Source organism: Cynoglossus semilaevis, chromosome 3, assembly GCF_000523025.1.
Source record: "Cynoglossus semilaevis isolate Cse_v1.0 chromosome 3, Cse_v1.0, whole genome shotgun sequence".
NCBI lineage: Eukaryota > Metazoa > Chordata > Actinopteri > Pleuronectiformes > Cynoglossidae > Cynoglossus > Cynoglossus semilaevis.
In genome coordinates this window covers 133,191-151,556 of record NC_024309.1, presented here as the reverse complement: position 1 = coordinate 151,556, position 18,366 = coordinate 133,191, and the positions used below count along the sequence as shown (strand labels likewise).

Below are 18,366 nucleotides of genomic sequence, written 5' to 3'. Positions count from 1 at the left end.
GTGAAACGAGAGTCAGACAGGCTGATGTGTGTGAAGGTAGAAATAAGAAGGAGTGATGATTAATTCTGTTAGCGGTTATGCCCCACAGAAGTTCTGGAATGAGCTGGATTGGAAATAGAAGGAGAGATGATTAATGTTGTTAGTGGTTATGCCCCACAGGTGGGCTGTGAGTTAGAAGAAAAGGAGAAGTTCTGGAAGGAGCTGGATTGGGTGGTACAAAGTGGTGATTGGAGCAGACTTTAATGGTCATGTAGGGGAAGGGAACAGAGGAGATGAGGAAGTGATGGGCAGGTTAGGCGTTAGGGAGAGAAACACAGGGTGACGTAAAAGAGTGGAGGCAGGGCCACCCAGATAGATTATATTCTATGTAGAAGAGGTAATCTGAGGGAGATTAATGACTGTAAGGTGGTGGCAGGTGAGAGTGTAGCCAAACAACATTGCATGGTAGTGTGCCAAATGACGATGGAGATGAAAAATGGAAGAGAGTGAAGACAGAGCAGAAGATCAAGTGGTGGAAATTAAGGAAAGAGACATGTTGTGAAGACTTCAGGAAGGAAGTAAGGGCAGTTTTGGGCTGTGTTGAGGAATCCCCAATGACTGGGAGACTACAGCTGTAGTGATTAGGGAGACAGGTAGGAAGGTGTTAGGTATGTCCTCTGGGCAGAGAAAGGAGGACAAAGAGACCTGGTGGTGGAATGATGAGGTCCAGGAGAGTGTGCAGAGGAAGAGATTAGCGAAGAAGAGATGGAATAGTGACAGAACAGAAGAGAATAGACTGGAGTAAAAAAAGAGGACAAGGGAGGTGAAGAGGGAAGTAGCCAAGGCCAAACAAAAGGCACATGAGGAGTTGTACAAGAGTTTGGACACAAAGGAAGGAGAAAAGGAGTTGTATAGATTGGTGAGACAGATAACTCAAGCTGGGAGGGATGTGCAGCAGGTGAGGTTGATTAAGGACAGAGAGGGGAATGTAATCACAAGTGAGGAAAGTGTGCTGAGAAGATGGAAGGAATACTTTGAGGAGTTGTTGAATGAGGAAAAAAAGAAGGAAAGTAGAAACCAGAAACCAGAAACTATTAGCAAGAAGGTAGAGCATACAAGTGGAAGTATGGAAGTGCTTAGGAGAAGTGGCGGTAGATTTCCTGACTAGGTTGTTTAACAGAATTTTAGAGACGGACAACATGCCTGATTAATGGAGGAAAAGTGTTCTGCTGTCAATTCATAAGAAGGGTGATGTACAGAGTTGTAACAGTTACAGAGGTATATAGTTGATAAGTCATACAATGTGGATTTGAGAAAGAGTAGTTGAAGCTAGGTTGAGGCAGGAAGTGGAGATTTGTGAACAACAGTATGGTTTCATGCCTAGGAAGAGTACCACAGATGCAATATTTGCCTTGAGGATGTTGATGGAGAAGTACAGGGAAGGTCAGAAGGAGCTGCATTGTGTATTTGTAGATCTAGAAAAGGCATATGACAAAGTGCCAAGGGAGGAATTGTGGTTTTGTATGAGGAAGTCAGGAGTGGCAGAGAAGTATGTTAGTTTGGTGCAGGACATGTATGAGAATAGTACAACAGTAGTGAGGTGCGCTGTTGGGAGGACAGAAGACTTCAAAGTGGAGGTGGGACTACATCAAGGATCGGCCCTGAGCCCCTTCTTGTTTGCTGTGGTGATGGACAGATTGACAGATGAGGTCAGACAGGAGTCCCCATGGACTATGATGTTTGCAGATGACATTGTGATCTGTAGTGAGAGTAGGCAGCAGCTAGAAGAGAACCTAGAGAGGTGGAGGTTTGCACTAGAAAGAAGAGGAATGAAGGTCAGTCGCAGCAAGACAGAGTACATGTGTGTAAACGAAAGGCAGAACAGTGAAATAGTGAGGCTACAAGGAGCAGAGGTGGTGAAGGTGCAGGAGTTTAGGTACTTAGGATCAACTGTTCAGAGCAGCGGAGACTGTGGAAGAGAGGTGAAGAATAGAGTACAGGCAGGATGGAACAGCTGGAGAAAAGTGTCAGGAGTGATCGGTGGCAGAAGAGTGTCAGCTAAGGTGAAGGGAAAGGTTTACAGGACAGTGGTGAGACCAGCCATGATGTATGGTTTAGAGACAGTAGCAATAGGCAGAAGACAGGAGGAGGAGCTGGAGGTGGCAGAGTTAAAGATGCTAAGATTCTCTTTAGGAGTGACAAGAATGGACAGGGTCAGGAATGAGGTCATTAGAGGGACAACGCTTTGTGGACTATCTTCAAAATAGTCAGCCCTCATCAATGTGTGTTTTATTGAGTGCACATGGTGGCGATTCACAGATTTTTACGAAGGCAGCAAGAGATATACCGTATTTTCCGCACTATAAGGCACACTTAAAAACCTTTAATTTCCTCAAATATCGACAGTGCGACTTATAACCCGGTGCGCCTTATGTATTGCTTCTGGTCTGGTTGCGCTTACTGAGCTCGAACTGATTTTATAAAGCCAAATCACACAGCACATCACATGATGGCACACAACTGAAGCACACTGGGAGCCAGCAATGATGTTTAACAGTTAAACTTTAACTGTTATCACAATTAGAAGATGCTCAACAACAATTGTTACAGTATTGTTGTGTAACCCAAATCCGTGCAACGTCGCGTCATGCCTCCTAACACCCGGAGGCTCTACGCTACTTTTTTTTTACTTTTCACAAATCCCTGTCCCTATTGATCTGCGACGATCGCTGACTGTTTTGTATTGCTTATAACCTAGTGCGCCTTATGTATGGAAATAGACCCGGCTTATGGTCTGAAAATTACGGTACCTAACCATGGATATGCGCATGTGTAGCCCAGTGTTCTGCACTTTGGCCCACCTCTTCCAACTGCACCTTACCAGGGAAAGGCTGAGGTGTGTTGTGGTTACACTCACACTACCCATAATGCACTCAGGCTTGGTACTACAGCCTTAGTGTGAGTTCACTCTTAATTAGTAATTGGTATGGCTGTGTGTGAATGGTTGTTTGTCTAAAAATCTGACCCTGCCGATTGGCAAATGTGCAATGAGTCCTCTTCCCATTGTTCAGTCACAGATGACACTGGCTCCAGATCCAGTCCCCCAGACCCTGATAACGATTGAGCTGTAGATGATGAATACATTCTAAAAGTATTCAAAATAGTTTTGTGTGTGTCAGTGTGTGAGAGTCCTAAAAACAAAACAGATGGTTAAGAAGGAATTGCTAGATTTAACAGTTTGTAAAGAAATTACATACCTAGGCGGAACTGGAGAAAGTCCGACTCACAAGTCTGATGGCTCTCCAGGTGCATGTCTGTTATGAGCACCACAATAGAGGAATTGACATCTTGGCGGTTTTGAATGAGCCACTCACAGTTGAGATTGCTGCTGTAGTTGGACAGAGGGTAGCCTGGAGAGGTGAAGTTTTCACCCACTGGGTTGTTGAGCACTCCACCACAAACTAACAATAAGAAGATAATCATGTATTCATTGGTTTAGACAGGTATGTTAAAGATGTAAGTTTCAGTGTCAATCTGTACACATAAAGGAATGAGCATTGATGTATATACAGTATGTACAGAGAGGCCGGGTAGATTGGCATAGGGAAGTCATTTAAAGTAACTGTAGGGAGTTTAGGGTGAATCTATTATACCCTTCATTCCTGACAAAAATGTTTATCAAAGAACAATAGCAGCAGCTTCTTTGACATAGCTGATAATAAGAAAACATGTTTGGAGACTACATATAATCTTTAACACACACAAACAGCAAGTGTTATATGCAATGTAATAATATCCAATGAATTTTAATCAACAACCATATTTAATCAACAAAAGATATATCCAATTTTGAGTGTTTTGTCTCTGGCTCTGTTTTAGAATATTGTTCTGAGATGAGAGACGGAAAACAACAAGGAGGCTTGATAGGTTTTATAAAAGAAATCAGGAGTACCAAACGTTATCCTAGATAGTTAGCATATAATTGTTATAATTCTTTGAGCGTAAAAGCTAGTGTAAAAGCTAGGGCTGGGCAACAATTGAAAATTTGAATCGCATGTTACGCAAAGTCTAATAAAGAATTCAAAATAGTGTATGGTGCACTTTTATTTGGCCCACGGGCCATAGACTTCCTATGTCTGCATTATTAGCATAATCGGGTATGAGTTTTTAATAATAACCAAGTAAAAAGGATCAATAATAAGATGAGTAAAAGTAAAGATGCAGCAGAAAGCCCTTCTAATGTCAAGCTGACTGTTATATTTAAATATTATTTATTGGAGCATGATATCATTATTTCCCACGAAGAACTAACCTGCAGGTTCATCAGATGAGTAAGAAGCCCTGAAGCCACCATTTGACACAGATGCATCAGTGCGGAAAATAATGGTCATGGTGTTGCCTGAAGACCGCACCTGGGTGCCAGTTGGAACTGTTCCACAGAAACGCTCTAAGAGGGGTGCATTGCTTGCCAAACCATTCAATACCTGAAAGACACAGATATAGATGGTGCAAGATAGGGTGTTGCTTCTTCTACATATCTTACTGCAAGCAACGGTACTGTTAAAACATTTAGGCAATTATATGCAACCAGCCATTAATTCTGCAACACATTATACATTTTCGTACCTCCTTGGCCAACTAAGGGCATTTTTATTAATATATGAGGTGACTATCCTCCAGTTTCTTGTTACCAGACAAATTAATAAAACAAAAATGGCAGCAGGCATAGACACAGAGGCTTAGAGATCTCAAAGCGGGCATATGTTTTTCTTTTTTTTTGGTATCACTTTGTGTATTTCTACTCACTTTTCAATATGAGACAGACACACAGTTGATATGAACTCTTCAAACTAAACCACAGATTACTATACTATCTTCCAGCTGGTATCTCTCGATCACTAGACCACCACCACAGGGGACTCCTGAGGCTGCCAGCCGGAGGAAAAGGAGACACTTAAGTGCAGTGGCAGGATGTGGAAAACGATTGGACATGCCCGGTCAATCGGGGACAAGGTGGAGAAAATCTGACCGCGACTGGTAACACAACCTCTCGACTGCAGCAGTTCAATCTTCACTAAATCTTCACTTGCTGGACAACACTACTCTGGCAGTGGCATTGAATTAGTCAGCTAAACTGGCTCCCGGGTCGACAGATTGTCAGAAGATCAGTAGATCAGCATTCACGTCAATCACCCTGGGTGCACAAACACCCAAAGATAAGTGTACAAACACTGTAGTTAAGAAATGGTGGAATTTTTGCAGCTTCTGTGAAGACTGTTTCTGCTACCCATAGAGTTCAGTGCTGTTTACATTTGTGTGTTTACATCTCTCCTGATGCTGATGCTAAGTTAGCACTGACAGCAAATGCCTGGACGCACATCCTGTTGCGCTAATGCTAAGTTAACACTGACAGCATAAGCAAATGCCTGGACGCACATCCTGTTGTATTTTTATTCCAACAGAGGACATGCTGACTTAAAGATGGTGCTTCACAGCTTCCATCGTAATGTAAAATGTGCAACCAAAGGGAGCAGTTTACTTAATTACGTGTTTACAACAGTCAACAAGATGGCGCTAGTGCTGACGGCAGAGACGGTAGATTTCGCAAAGAGAATGGAAACTAGCTGTGGGAAACACCTATTTCCAAAAGAGGAACACAGGGTGACTTACAAGAGTGGAGGCAGGTCCACACAGATAGATTATATTCTATGTAGAAGAAGTAATCTGAAGGGAGATTAGAGACTGTAAGGTGGTGGCAGACGAGAGAGTAGCCAAACAACATTGCATGGTAGCAAGATGACAATGGAGGTGAAAAAAAGGAAGACAGAGCAGAAGATCAAGTGGTGGAAATTAAGAAAAGAGAAATGTTATGAAGACTTCAGGAAGGAAGTAAGGGCAGTTTGGGCTGTGCTGAGGAATTCCCAGATGATTGGGAGACTACAGCTGCAGTGATTAGGGAGACCGGTGAGAAGGTGCTAGGTATGTCCTCTGGACAGAGAAAGGAAGACAAAGAGATCTGGTGATGGAATGATGAGGTCCAGGAAAGTGTGCAGAGAAAGAGAGTAGCGAAGAAGAGATGGGACAGTGAGAGAACAGAAGAAAACAGACTGGAGTACAAAGAGAGGATGGGGAGGTGAAGAGGGAAGTGGCCAAGGCCAAACAAAAGGCATATGAGGAGTTGTATGAGAGTTTGGATGCAAAGGAAGGAGAAAAGCAATTGTATAGATTGGGGAGACAGAGAAATCGAGCTAGGAAGGAGGTGCAGCAGGTGAGATTGATTAAAGACAGAGATGGGAATGTAATTACAAGTGAGGAAAGTGTGCTTAGAAGATGGAAGGAGTACTTTGAGGAGTTGTTGAATGAGGAAAATGAAAGCGAACGTAGGAATCAGGAGCCAGAAACTATTAGGAAGAAGGTAGATCAGATTAGAAATTAGAGAGAATGAAGAGTGGAAAGGGAGGGATTGTGGTGAGAATAGTACAACAGTGGTGAGGTGTGTTGGAAGGACAGAAGACTTCAAGGTGGAGGTGGGACTACATCAAGGATCGGCCCTGAGCCCCTTCTTGTTTGCTTTGGTGATGGACAGGAGATGCAGATTAAACTGTAATCTGTAGTGAGAGTAGACAGCAGCTAGAGGATAACCTAGAGAGGTGGAGGTTTGCACTAGAGAGGAGAGGAATGAAGATCAGTCATAGCAATACAGAGTACATGTGTGTAAACAAAAGGGAGAACAATGAAATTGTGAGGTTACAAGGAGCAGAGGTGGTGAAGGTGCAGGAGTTTAAGTACTTATGATCAACTGTTCAGAGCAGCGGACACTGTGGAAGAGAGGTGAAGAATGGAGTGTAGGCAGAATGGAACAGCTGGAGAAAAGTGTCAGGAGTGATCTGTGATAGAAGAGTGTCAGCTAAGGTTAAGGGAAAGGTTTACAGGACGGTTGTGAGACCAGCAATAGGCAGAAGACAGGATGCGGAGCTGGAGGTGGCAGAGTTAAAGATTTTAAGATTCTCTTTCGGAGTGACAAGGATGGACAGGATCAGGAATGAGGTCATTAGAGGGACAACACAGACAGGAAGGTTTGGAGAAAAAGAAAAAGAAATGCCAGATTGAGATAGTTTGGACATGTGCATGGAATGATGAGGTCCAGGAAAGTGTGCAGAGAAAGAGAGTAGCGAAGAAGAGATGGGACAGTGGGAGAACAGAAGAAAACAGACTGGAGTACAAAGAGAGGATGGGGAGGTGAAGAGGGAAGTGGCCAAGGCCAAGCAAAAGGCATATGAGGAGTTGTATGAGAGTTTGGATGCAAAGGAAGGAGAAAAGCAATTGTATAGATTGGGGAGACAGAGAAATCGAGCTAGGAAGGAGGTGCAGCAGGTGAGATTGATTAAAGACAGAGATGGGAATGTAATTACAAATGAGGAAAGTGTGCTTAGAAGATGGAAGGAGTACTTTGAGGAGTTGTTGAATGAGGAAAATGAAAGCGAACGTAGGAATCAGGAGCCAGAAACTATTAGGAAGAAGGTAGATCAGATTAGAAATTAGAGAGAATGAAGAGTGGAAAGGGAGGGATTGTGGTGAGAATAGTACAACAGTGGTGAGGTGTGTTGGAAGGACAGAAGACTTCAAGGTGGAGGTGGGACTACATCAAGGATCGGCCCTGAGCCCCTTCTTGTTTGCTTTGGTGATGGACAGGAGATGCAGATTAAACTGTAATCTGTAGTGAGAGTAGACAGCAGCTAGAGGATAACCTAGAGAGGTGGAGGTTTGCACTAGAGAGGAGAGGAATGAAGATCAGTCATAGCAATACAGAGTACATGTGTGTAAACAAAAGGGAGAACAATGAAATTGTGAGGTTACAAGGAGCAGAGGTGGTGAAGGTGCAGGAGTTTAAGTACTTATGATCAACTGTTCAGAGCAGCGGACACTGTGGAAGAGAGGTGAAGAATGGAGTGTAGGCAGAATGGAACAGCTGGAGAAAAGTGTCAGGAGTGATCTGTGATAGAAGAGTGTCAGCTAAGGTTAAGGGAAAGGTTTACAGGACGGTTGTGAGACCAGCAATAGGCAGAAGACAGGATGCGGAGCTGGAGGTGGCAGAGTTAAAGATTTTAAGATTCTCTTTCGGAGTGACAAGGATGGACAGGATCAGGAATGAGGTCATTAGAGGGACAACACAGACAGGAAGGTTTGGAGAAAAAGAAAAAGAAATGCCAGATTGAGATAGTTTGGACATGTGCGGAGGAGGGACAGTGGATACATTGGTAGAAGAATGCTAGAGATGGAGCTAGCAGGTAGGAGAAAAAGAGGAAGGCCAAAGAGATTTATGGATGCAGTGAGGGAGAACATGCAGATAGTTGGAGTCAGAGTAGAAGATGCAGAGAACAGGGAGAGATAGAATGACGTATAATGTATAGTAACCCCTTGTGATAATAGTTACATAAACATAAGTATATATGTATACATATATTTATATATATATATATTTATATCCTTTATATATATTTAACGCTAATTTAGTTTAGTAATAACAACAGAAAAAGAATAATAATAAATAATAATTGAGATTACAATCTGCAAGACCACACACAGCAAAAATAATTATCAACTAATCTACTAACACAACTAAACTATAAGTCTATTACTACTACTAACCTACTAATCTACTAACATCCACTGTTCAGGCTTATCAACTGTTCTGCTACTCTTCTTGTCATCTGTGTGTTCGTAGGGCAGTGGTGGCTTTGTGGCACTGAGGTGCTCTGAGCATGGCACCGTCCCCGGGCGCTCAAAAAGCTGCCCACTGTTCACTTTTGTGATGGGTGAAGTGCAGTGGTCACATTTCGTTGTGTGCAGTGATGTGTGTCACAATGTCACAATGACAAGGAGTTCACTTTCCTTTTCCTTACTATTGCCTTTAGTGCTGCACTGCGGCTTGAGCCTTAATTTCCCGAAGGGAACTCCCAAGGGAATCAAAATGACCCGCCACTGTGTTAAAAATCAAATAAAAATCCCCATAACGATAATGTTTCAACTTGAAATTTGATGACTTTTCCTGATAATTTTTCAACTTGAAATTTGATGAATTTTCCTAGATTGATCCCAACATTAGAAAAGGTGAATTGTTGCCTTTATTCATTTTCCATGTAAGCTGTACAAAAAAAGGTACAAATATTGTCTTCGGGTCAAAATGACCCGACAGTCAAATTGAGTTGAAATCACAGTCACAGAGTTAGTTACACACCACATGAATCATCTTCAGAAGAGGAAGAAATCCAAAAACTGCAAAAAAAAAAAACATGGTCCGGTCGGAACAGCGTTGAGGAAGTGTATTAGCTCTGTCAAACTGGCATACAAGGCATTGAAACCCACTTCAAGAACTCCTTGAACAACATGGGAGTAGCTCCCACAGTCACCAGCTGCTCCACTTTAGCCAAAGAGCTAAACATCATCTATACCCAGTTGGACAGGAATATCCCCTCTGAAGACACCACCCAAGTCTTGATCCCTCATGACGTCACACTCTGCCTACGCAACATCCATGCTAGAAATACACAAGGACCTAATATCAATCTTCACCTCAATCTTCAATCTGTCTCTGACCACATTATAGTTAATGTGTTCCTTATGGCTGTCCGTGTGGTGAAGGTTAGCAATCAGCTGCAGGAGGGAGAGCATTGGAGTGGTGATCCAGGTGCAGCACCGGCTGCAGGTGAGTGCAATTCTGTTAATCATGCCTCTTCTAATTCCGTATCTCCCATAGTCGAGAAACAGTTCTTTTGTCCAAATAAAACAAATTAGTTCACAAGCTGAATGACTTTTTTTAATTAAAAAATTAGCATGTATATTTGAATTGTATTCTTATTTGTCAAATCTCAAATCCATCCATCCATCCATTTTCACCCGCTTATCTGTTCCCGGGTCACGGGGGCAGCAGTCTCTATGCCCGCCACACAAATCACATTGCATCATACCAACCTCCCTGAACCTTCCTGTGGGTGGTGAGTCCACTGGAAGGTACCAACGGCCCTAACCGGGATTCGATCTTGCCCAGGAGGTGAACCCAATGACATTGCCTCTGGGCCAAAGCGAAATCTCAAATATTTTTTTGTAATCAAACTACAGGTATGATAAAGATATAATAACATTATGTAATTGGTGTGCAGTATCGGTTATACCCTTCTGCAACAATTTTCAAATTGATAATAGATGGTAAAACATATTTAAATTTTGCCAAAGAACTAAAACAAGTTAAAAAATTAAGTGACAATAAAATGGTAACAAACAACTATAAATAAAGACTGACAAAGAGAGACTCACTTCAACGTAGTCATATGCACAAGATGTACCAGAATCCTCCAGCCTCAGGTCATCGATTGTAAATATCACCCGGCGGTCTGGTGACACCCGAATTTTCCAGTAACACACACGGCTGTGCGGGTACAAGTTGGGGTAATTGGGAGATGAAATAGTTCCTGACTGGGCATTCAGTTCTCCTCCACATACTACAAGAATTAGGAAACCAGAAGAAGATATTTTTAAAAGTTAAAACTAGATTCCATCAAAAAATTACTGGCCTGGCGCAGGTGCAACTGAAAAATAAAGACTCCTACATTCCTAAATTTGAGAATTAGAGAACATGGGAGGAACACTGTTGATTAATCTAATAAAAAAACAGAAACAACAATAACTGGATTTAAGTGGAATTAGAGAAGATAATGTGTTAAAATGCCTTAACATTTTTATCAGATTAATCTTCACAAATTAAGCAATGCAATTAATGTGTTTATTTCAACAGCCCTAAAAACATAAAAACTTTAAATTGCAGTTTCATTTTAACTTTAAAGTTAAAATGTTTAATTTTATTATAATAGGTTTTTGGGGTATAAGGTGATTGTGTTTGTTGGGAGTGACTAATTGATGAACACATATGAGTCAGTTGAAAGAGCTTTACATTTCATAAAGGGATTTTGGTCACCCAATCAATTATGTACACCATTACCTTCAACGCTGGCCTCAAATGACAGACTGAACCCTGCAGCATTCTGGACGGCATCACTGACAAACCTAATGTAGGCAAAGCTGTCAGACGTTTCCATATGTGCTGGGAGTTCACTGCCACAGTGATGACCAAGTAGTTTTCCTTAAATACACATAAAAGACAAAATATTGTTTCACTAAGTTAAAGACAAACTAACATCTGTTAGAAAAACTGATCTAACCAGTATTCAGTATTTGCAGAGTGAATAGTGCAAATGGCAAAACGGTGATTGGAATTAACCCTGCGCAGCCCCTCCTCCCATCTAGTGGTGTTTACACCTTTTAAGGTTGTTGTATATAGTAGTGGTAAAAATTTAGCTACCCTGCTGCTTTAATAGACCTAGGAGAAATATAAACACCAAAGAGCAGTTTGCATCCCAATGCAGTCAAGTGTAACTAAATTTTAAAGTATTTTAATTTTAAATGATTGATTTCAATTCTGTTCCCTGCATAGAAACTCTTATATAGGGTTCTTAAGAGATGACATGTGAGTAAAATCACATGATATTTTTTAATTAAAATAAGCTTACTGGTATATATAAGCTATAACCCATACATCTATCCTAACAGGGGTTACCAAATATATTTGTGGGAGAATCAGAATTCTTCTGGACAGACACATTTGGGGCTGGCCATTTAAAATAAAATAATAAATTAATAATAAAAATTAATAATACATTTGTTTTAAATCGTTACAGATTTGGATTGTCTTGTATTACCTGTTGCATTATATTCTCTGATTTCCACATAGTCGGCAAGACATTCCGGGCTCAACTGCAGGCTGAAGTTCCCATAGCTAAGGGTCAGGTAGTGCCCTGTGGGTCCCTCCACATACCACTCACAGTTAGAGCTGGCGGGATAATAAGAACCTGGAAAGCCAGGGCTAGTGATTGTTCCACTTTGACCTCTGAACGTGCCACTACATGTTGCTGTAAGGAATGAAAATATATTTTAAAAAATTAAAATAAAATGGGATTAAAATGTATATACAGCTCAAAGATTTGTACATTGTTTATAATTTCTGGTATTTTCAGGAATTTACCTATTGAGAACTTTGCCTTGAATCCTTTATGTGTTACACTGGTGTCAGTTCGAAACCGAAGTAGAATGGAGGAACCTGTGGAATGCTGGGTAGAAGGTCTAGTATTGCCACACAGTCTGGAAATTAAGTTTGCACTTAACATTGAGCCATCCCTCACTTCCAAGTAGTCATACGAACATCTGAGAAAGACATGAAGAAACAGCTGAAATGTATGTGGTGTTTGTTTTCTCCGTAAGTGCCAGGTTAGACAGCTCACTAGAAGTTGTGATATCCTACCCGTGCTCCCGGTAACTCCACCAACATTATCACCGATACCGACTGCTATCGAGATCAAACCAAAACCTTAGCACAGTAGCTCATTTTTGCTATATGAACACTATATTATGTGAAGACTAGAAGCCGGTTGTCTGTATCAAAGAACACCTCCTATCTTAACAAACCCACTTACATCTAACATGCACCTTCTTCTTACTCATGAACTGTTATGTTTACTGTAGCTTGATTGTTTCTCGAATTGTAAGTTGCTTTGGATAAAATCGTCTGCTAAATGTAATGTAATGTAATGTAACAACACAAGACAGAAAGCCAGTGAGGCTGCACCAAGGATCTCTTTGGAAATGTTAAACCAAATTATTATATTCCTATTTTGTTCCTGTCTTTATGGTGTAATGTTGCTGGAACCAAAATTTCGTGAAGGGACCTTCCAAAGGAAGGAAGGAAGGAAGGAACTTTATTGTCATATCACCAAAGGTGATACGAAATTAGTTTGGTACAACCCGTACCAAGAAGACATGAATAGACAATAAAACAATACAAATAATTGACAAGGGGGGACAGGAACAGGAAGTCCAGGACACAGCCCCTATTCGGCGCACCCTATAATAGATGAAAAACAACTGAAAAACGCTGGGGAAGGAGGTGGAGGGGAAAAAAAAAGACAACTCCAAACTAGGCCCCGTGGGAAGAGGGGCGCAGTGTGGGATCTGGAAAAAAAAAACCTCTCAGCACAAAGCACAATCAAAGACATTATCACAGCACGAGAACATCTGCACATGTGGGAGTTGGGCAGGAGAATGGGGGCGGGGGGGTTACAGCACGATCGAGTCTGGGAGGGCTGGAGCAGCACCTGCGCTGCCCTCGACCTTCACCGACCGCGTCGCAACAGGGGAGGAAGGGAGGCTGTAAGGGGCCAAAGAAGGCGTTGAATCAGGGGTAAGGGTAAGTGTCCCAGGGGGAGGGGGTGGGGGTTCGGAGCGTCTTGTCTGCAGAAACATCCAGGAGAGTAGAGAGATAATCGTCCTTGAGAAGCCCGGTTATGTCTGGGAGCCAATGAAGATAGTAGATTGTTTCTTGAATGTCTCTGAGTCTCCCGCATCATCTTTAATAAGAGATTATTAAAGTCCTATCTACTGAATATTTGGGATTCTTAGGGTCACGATTCAATCAAAGGTGCCCATTTCAAAATACACAACAATGAAACTGGGTATTTCCTAGATATTCAAAAATAACATTATGCAAACCACCAGGTTTAGATCATGTGCAAGGCACTTGATTTGTTTCAAATTGTCTATCTGTGCAAGCAAGCATGTTAGCAGCTGTTATCTGTAACAATCACCAAATCCGCGAGAGTTAGCTTCCATTTATCAGAAACAGAGTGAAAAATTTAATTCATGTTCACAGCCGTGTGGCTTTCATTCATCACTCTTAAAACACGAGACTCAAGCAGCAAGGCATCCGTGATGTAGTGAGCGATTAATGTAACAAAGGCCTGGGTCGCTCTTGATGTCCAGGTATCAAAGGTCGGACCTACTCTGGTTGCTTTGGCCAGGGTTTCTGAGAATTTTACCTTTGTTTCTTCGTACAGTAATCATATGACATTTTGGCTCAATTGTCTTGATCATGTATCTAAAGCCTTTGTTCTCGACTACGCTGCAGGGGCACAGGACCTTCAAGATAAAACAGGTAACAGATATAGTTATTTTTTCTGCCCATTCAGAGTTTGCTAGGATTGTGCTGACAACTGCGTTGGTTGGCTGTAGGTGGCTGCTGTTCCACTGTTGCTTCTTTTTAGCTCTGCGTGGTGGCATGCAACCAAGCATTTGTAGTGTTTCCACAGTATACTTTAATTTTGCTAACCTTGCATACTGAATGACTCATTCCCGAGGAGATAAAATGAGCCCAGACTCCTGCCTTCATTGAAGACGGGACCGTCATAGCTCCTCCATAGCTCATTTTCATGGAGAAAATTGTGTGACAGAAGTTGCGTACGGAAGCCCTTGAGGGCGCGCAAAGACACGGAGGGAATTTTTATACGGAAACGATTTATGAATCGATTCAGAATCGTAGATGATTAGAATTGCGATTCTTAATCTACTTTTCCTCCATCTCTACTATTGACCTATCTATCTACCTATCTTTCTACATTTAGCAAAATATCTGCCTAGGAAGGAACACCTTACCCCTGTGTAGTTTCAATGTAGAATTCATCCTCAAAGTCTATTTGAACAGCTTCTCCATTAGGCACAGTGATGATCCAGATGCAGTCAACGTTTTGGGGATAGTTCTGAGGATAGTTAGGGGAAGAAATGTAGCCCGGAGGATCATTGTCATTCAGGCTAATTTTTCCTCCACAGGCTAAAAGTGAAAGAAAAAAACAAATATATTAAATAAATGTACCTATAAGAGAAGAAAACAAAAGTGATTGCGATCATACCCTGACTGTGGGCCTCAAAGATCAGCTTGAAACCACTGCCTTCATTACTTGCATCAGAAATGAAGTGGACAAAGAGGTGATTATCAGTTGTTTGGACCGGTGAAGGAGGACTGGAACCACAGAGACGTGGTCCAAGCATTGGAGAAGAAACCCCTGGGCCGTTTCTTAGCTGTGAATGAAGAGTTAAAGAGTTTTATTACAAACGTAAACATGTACAGGGACTTACTAACATTATCCTAGTCAACAAACTACAAATGCACTTAGTAATTTTGTGCGCCCACATTAAATGCAGTAAACCCTAATAAAAGCTATTATGTAGGAAAGGAAAGTGAACCACTTGTTATTGTGACACGGCATACCACTGCACACAGCGAAATGTGACCTCTGCGGTTTACCCATCACCAAAGTGGTAACATGGCAGCTGGTGGACTCCAACCTGAAACCTTCCGAACCTAAGTCCGCTTCCTTAACCACTAAGCCATCACTGCCATATAGCATGGCTTGACCACATCATTTTCATTTGTAGACATCATGGTCCATAGATGGTCATCCTGACCTCTTTAGTCTATCAGCCAATCACATCTGTCCAAAAGAACTGACTCAAAATAAATTACTGGTGTTGCTCACCCCCTTAATCACTCCCATTAAGTCTTTCCTCAATTCAACTGAACACATGCCCAGTTTCCCAGGATTTCCTCTCATTTGACCCGGTCACAGGTATGTCCTCTGGGCAGATAAATGAGAACAAAGAGACCTGGTGGTGGAATGATGAGGTCCAGGAAACTGTGCAGAGAAAGAGATTAGCGAGGAAGAAGTGGGACATTGACAGAACAGAAGAGAACAGACTGGAGTACAAAGAGAGGACAAGGGAGGTGAAGAGGGAAGTGGCCAAGGCTAAACAAAAGGCATATGAGGAGTTGTTTGGACACAAAAGAAGGAGAAAATGATTTGTATAGATTGGCAAGAGAAGGATGTGCAGCAAGTGAGGTTGATTAAGGACAGAGAGGGGAATGGAATCACAAGTGAGGAAAGTGTGCTGAGAAGATAGAAGGAATACTTTGAGGAGTTGTTGAATGAGGAAAATAAAAGGGAAAGTAGAAATGAGGAACCAGAAACTATTAAGAAGAAGGTAGATCAGATTAGAAAGGATGAGGTAAGAAAAGCACTGAAGAGGATGAAGAGTGGAAAGTCAGCTGGTCCTGATGACACAAAAGTGGAAGTATGGAAGTGTTTAGGAGAAGTGACTAGGTTGTTCAACATAATTTTAGAGACGGACAAGATGCCTGATGAGTGGAGGAAAAGTGTTCTGGTGCCAATTCATAAGAAGGGTGATGTACAGAGTTGTAACAACTACAGAGGGATAAAGTTGATGAGCCATACAATGAAGATTTGGGAACGAGTAGTTGAAGCTAGGTTGAGGCAGGAAGTGGAGATTTGTGAACAACAGTATGGTTTCATGCCTAGGAAGAGTACCACAGATGCAATATTTGCCTTGAGGATGTTGATGGAGAAGTACAGGGAAGGTCAGAAGGAGCTGCATTGTGTATTTGTAGATCTAGAAAAGGCATATGACAAAGTGCCAAGGGAGGAATTGTGGTTTTGTATGAGGAAGTCAGGAGTGGCAGAGAAGTATGTTAGTTTGGTGCAGTACATGTATGAGAATAGTACAACAGTAGTGAGGTGTGCTGTTGGAAGGACAGAAGACTTCAAGGTGGAGGTGGGACTACATCAAGGTTCGGTCCTGAGCCCCTTCTTGTCAGACAGGAGTCACTATGGACTATGATGTTTGCAGATTACATGATGTGATCTGTAGTGAGAGTAGGCAGCAGCTAGAAGAGAACCTAGAGAGATGGAGGTTTGCACTATAAAGAAGAATGAAGGTCAGTCGTAGCAAGACAGAGTACATGTGTGTAAACAAAAGGCAGAACAGTGAAATAGTGAGGTTACAAGGAGCAGAGGTGGTGAAGGTGCAGGAGTTTAGGTACTTAGGATCAACTGGTCAACTGAAGAGAGGTGAAGAATAGAGTACAGGCAGGATGGAACAGCTGGAGAAAAGTGTCAGGAGTGATCTGTGATAGAAGAGTGTCAGCTAAGGTGAAGGGAAAGGTTTACAGAACGGTGGTGAGACCAGCCATGATGTATGGTTTAAATAAATTAAACACACATTGAGGGGCTGCGGCAGAGTTTAAATCAGCTGCAGGCGGGAGAGCATGGGAGTGGCAACACAGGTGCAGCCCCTGACGCAGGTGAGTGCAATTGGAGTAATTCAGCCTCTCCTTATATTAGTAGGAGCCGGGACCAAAAAGAGAGGAGAGTGAACAGAGGAGTGCATACTGGCCAAGATGGATTCATCGTATATAAAAGCCGGGCACAGCGCAGGAGCGCACATTATTGTAAATTATTGTAGTTTATTTGAGGTTTGTAGTTTTTAGGTTAGAAAAAAAAAATTTCAGCACAAAAATAATAAAAGTATTGTAATATTTACTGTGTATAGCGAAACTCTTGCGAGAATCAAAGAAAAATCTGCAATGTACTAAGGGAGCTAAAGGAAAACCGCGATATAGAGAAGGACCACTGTATACCTGCAAACTGGTCAGTATAATGTTAAGAAACGCCCAGCTGATATCTTTATTTGTTCGTTATTTGCACTATGCTAAACTTTACTCTTTATATCTTGTATTGTACTGTGTCGTTGTCAACACTGAATTTTCATTTCACATTGTACAATGAATAAAGCATTAAAGCACACATAATCTTATTCTTAATATTACTATGTATATCTAGATATAGATATATCTAGATTAATGGGTACTATAATACTGTATAATAGGTATATTAATGGGTACTATAATACTGTATAATTTGTTTTAAGGCACTAATAAATGTTCAGTAAATAATAAATGAAAATGTAATTAAATTCTATTAGAATTGGCTACTATAAAAACCCATTTGGATTTTATAAAATAAATTAAAATATTACACAGTGCTCTCTAGGCTTTTTCATATAATAACTCAACAAAAATTAACATCTGGTCATCTTATCCTTAACTAAAGGAAAAAAAGTTCTATTGACTAAATTGGTACTTAGGTTAAGTTACAGTTTAATCTTATAATCCAGACTGGTTTATAGCATATTTGTAGTTTAAGTCTTAGTTAGGAACATATTTTAATGGGTCATCCCTAGTTTTACATGTGTGTTACGTGTAGCTGTGTGCTGTCTGGGTATAAACCTCAATATAGTCTCCCAAGCTGCAGTCAGTTCCATAGCCTTGAACCTGGAAGGGACTATGGAAGGTGACTGAAACTCTGAAGCCAGGAGTCACCATCACATGCCAGCTACAGTTCTGTGAGGATAGGTAGTTCAGAGGGTAGTTTGGACTGCTCAGTACCCCTCTGTCAACGTGTAAAAGGCCACCACAACCTAATAAAACAAAAGTAAAAGTAGAATACAGGAATTAATTTAATTTTCAATCACGTAGTAGTAGTAAAAGTGCAGCAAATAAACTTTTGTGTTTGCACTGACTTTAAATGTGGGAATCACTGCACACTTGACACACGTTTTTGTTCATTTCCAGATACGTATCTACTGCATAATGCA

The 18,366-nt window shown here is 41.4% G+C and overlaps 1 protein-coding gene across 1 annotated transcript in view; it reads right to left on the bottom strand.

Annotated features, from left to right (window-relative positions):
• Positions 1 to 18,366, bottom strand: part of cubn (cubilin (intrinsic factor-cobalamin receptor)) — a 90,338-nt gene that overhangs the window by 19,207 nt on the left and 52,765 nt on the right. Inside the window, 9 exon segments of the mRNA XM_025054505.1 lie at positions 3,237 to 3,440; positions 4,292 to 4,463; positions 10,294 to 10,478; positions 10,976 to 11,116; positions 11,733 to 11,942; positions 12,056 to 12,234; positions 14,515 to 14,689; positions 14,769 to 14,937; positions 17,999 to 18,189. Of these exon segments, the coding sequence (XP_024910273.1) occupies positions 3,237 to 3,440; positions 4,292 to 4,463; positions 10,294 to 10,478; positions 10,976 to 11,116; positions 11,733 to 11,942; positions 12,056 to 12,234; positions 14,515 to 14,689; positions 14,769 to 14,937; positions 17,999 to 18,189 (1,626 nt within the window).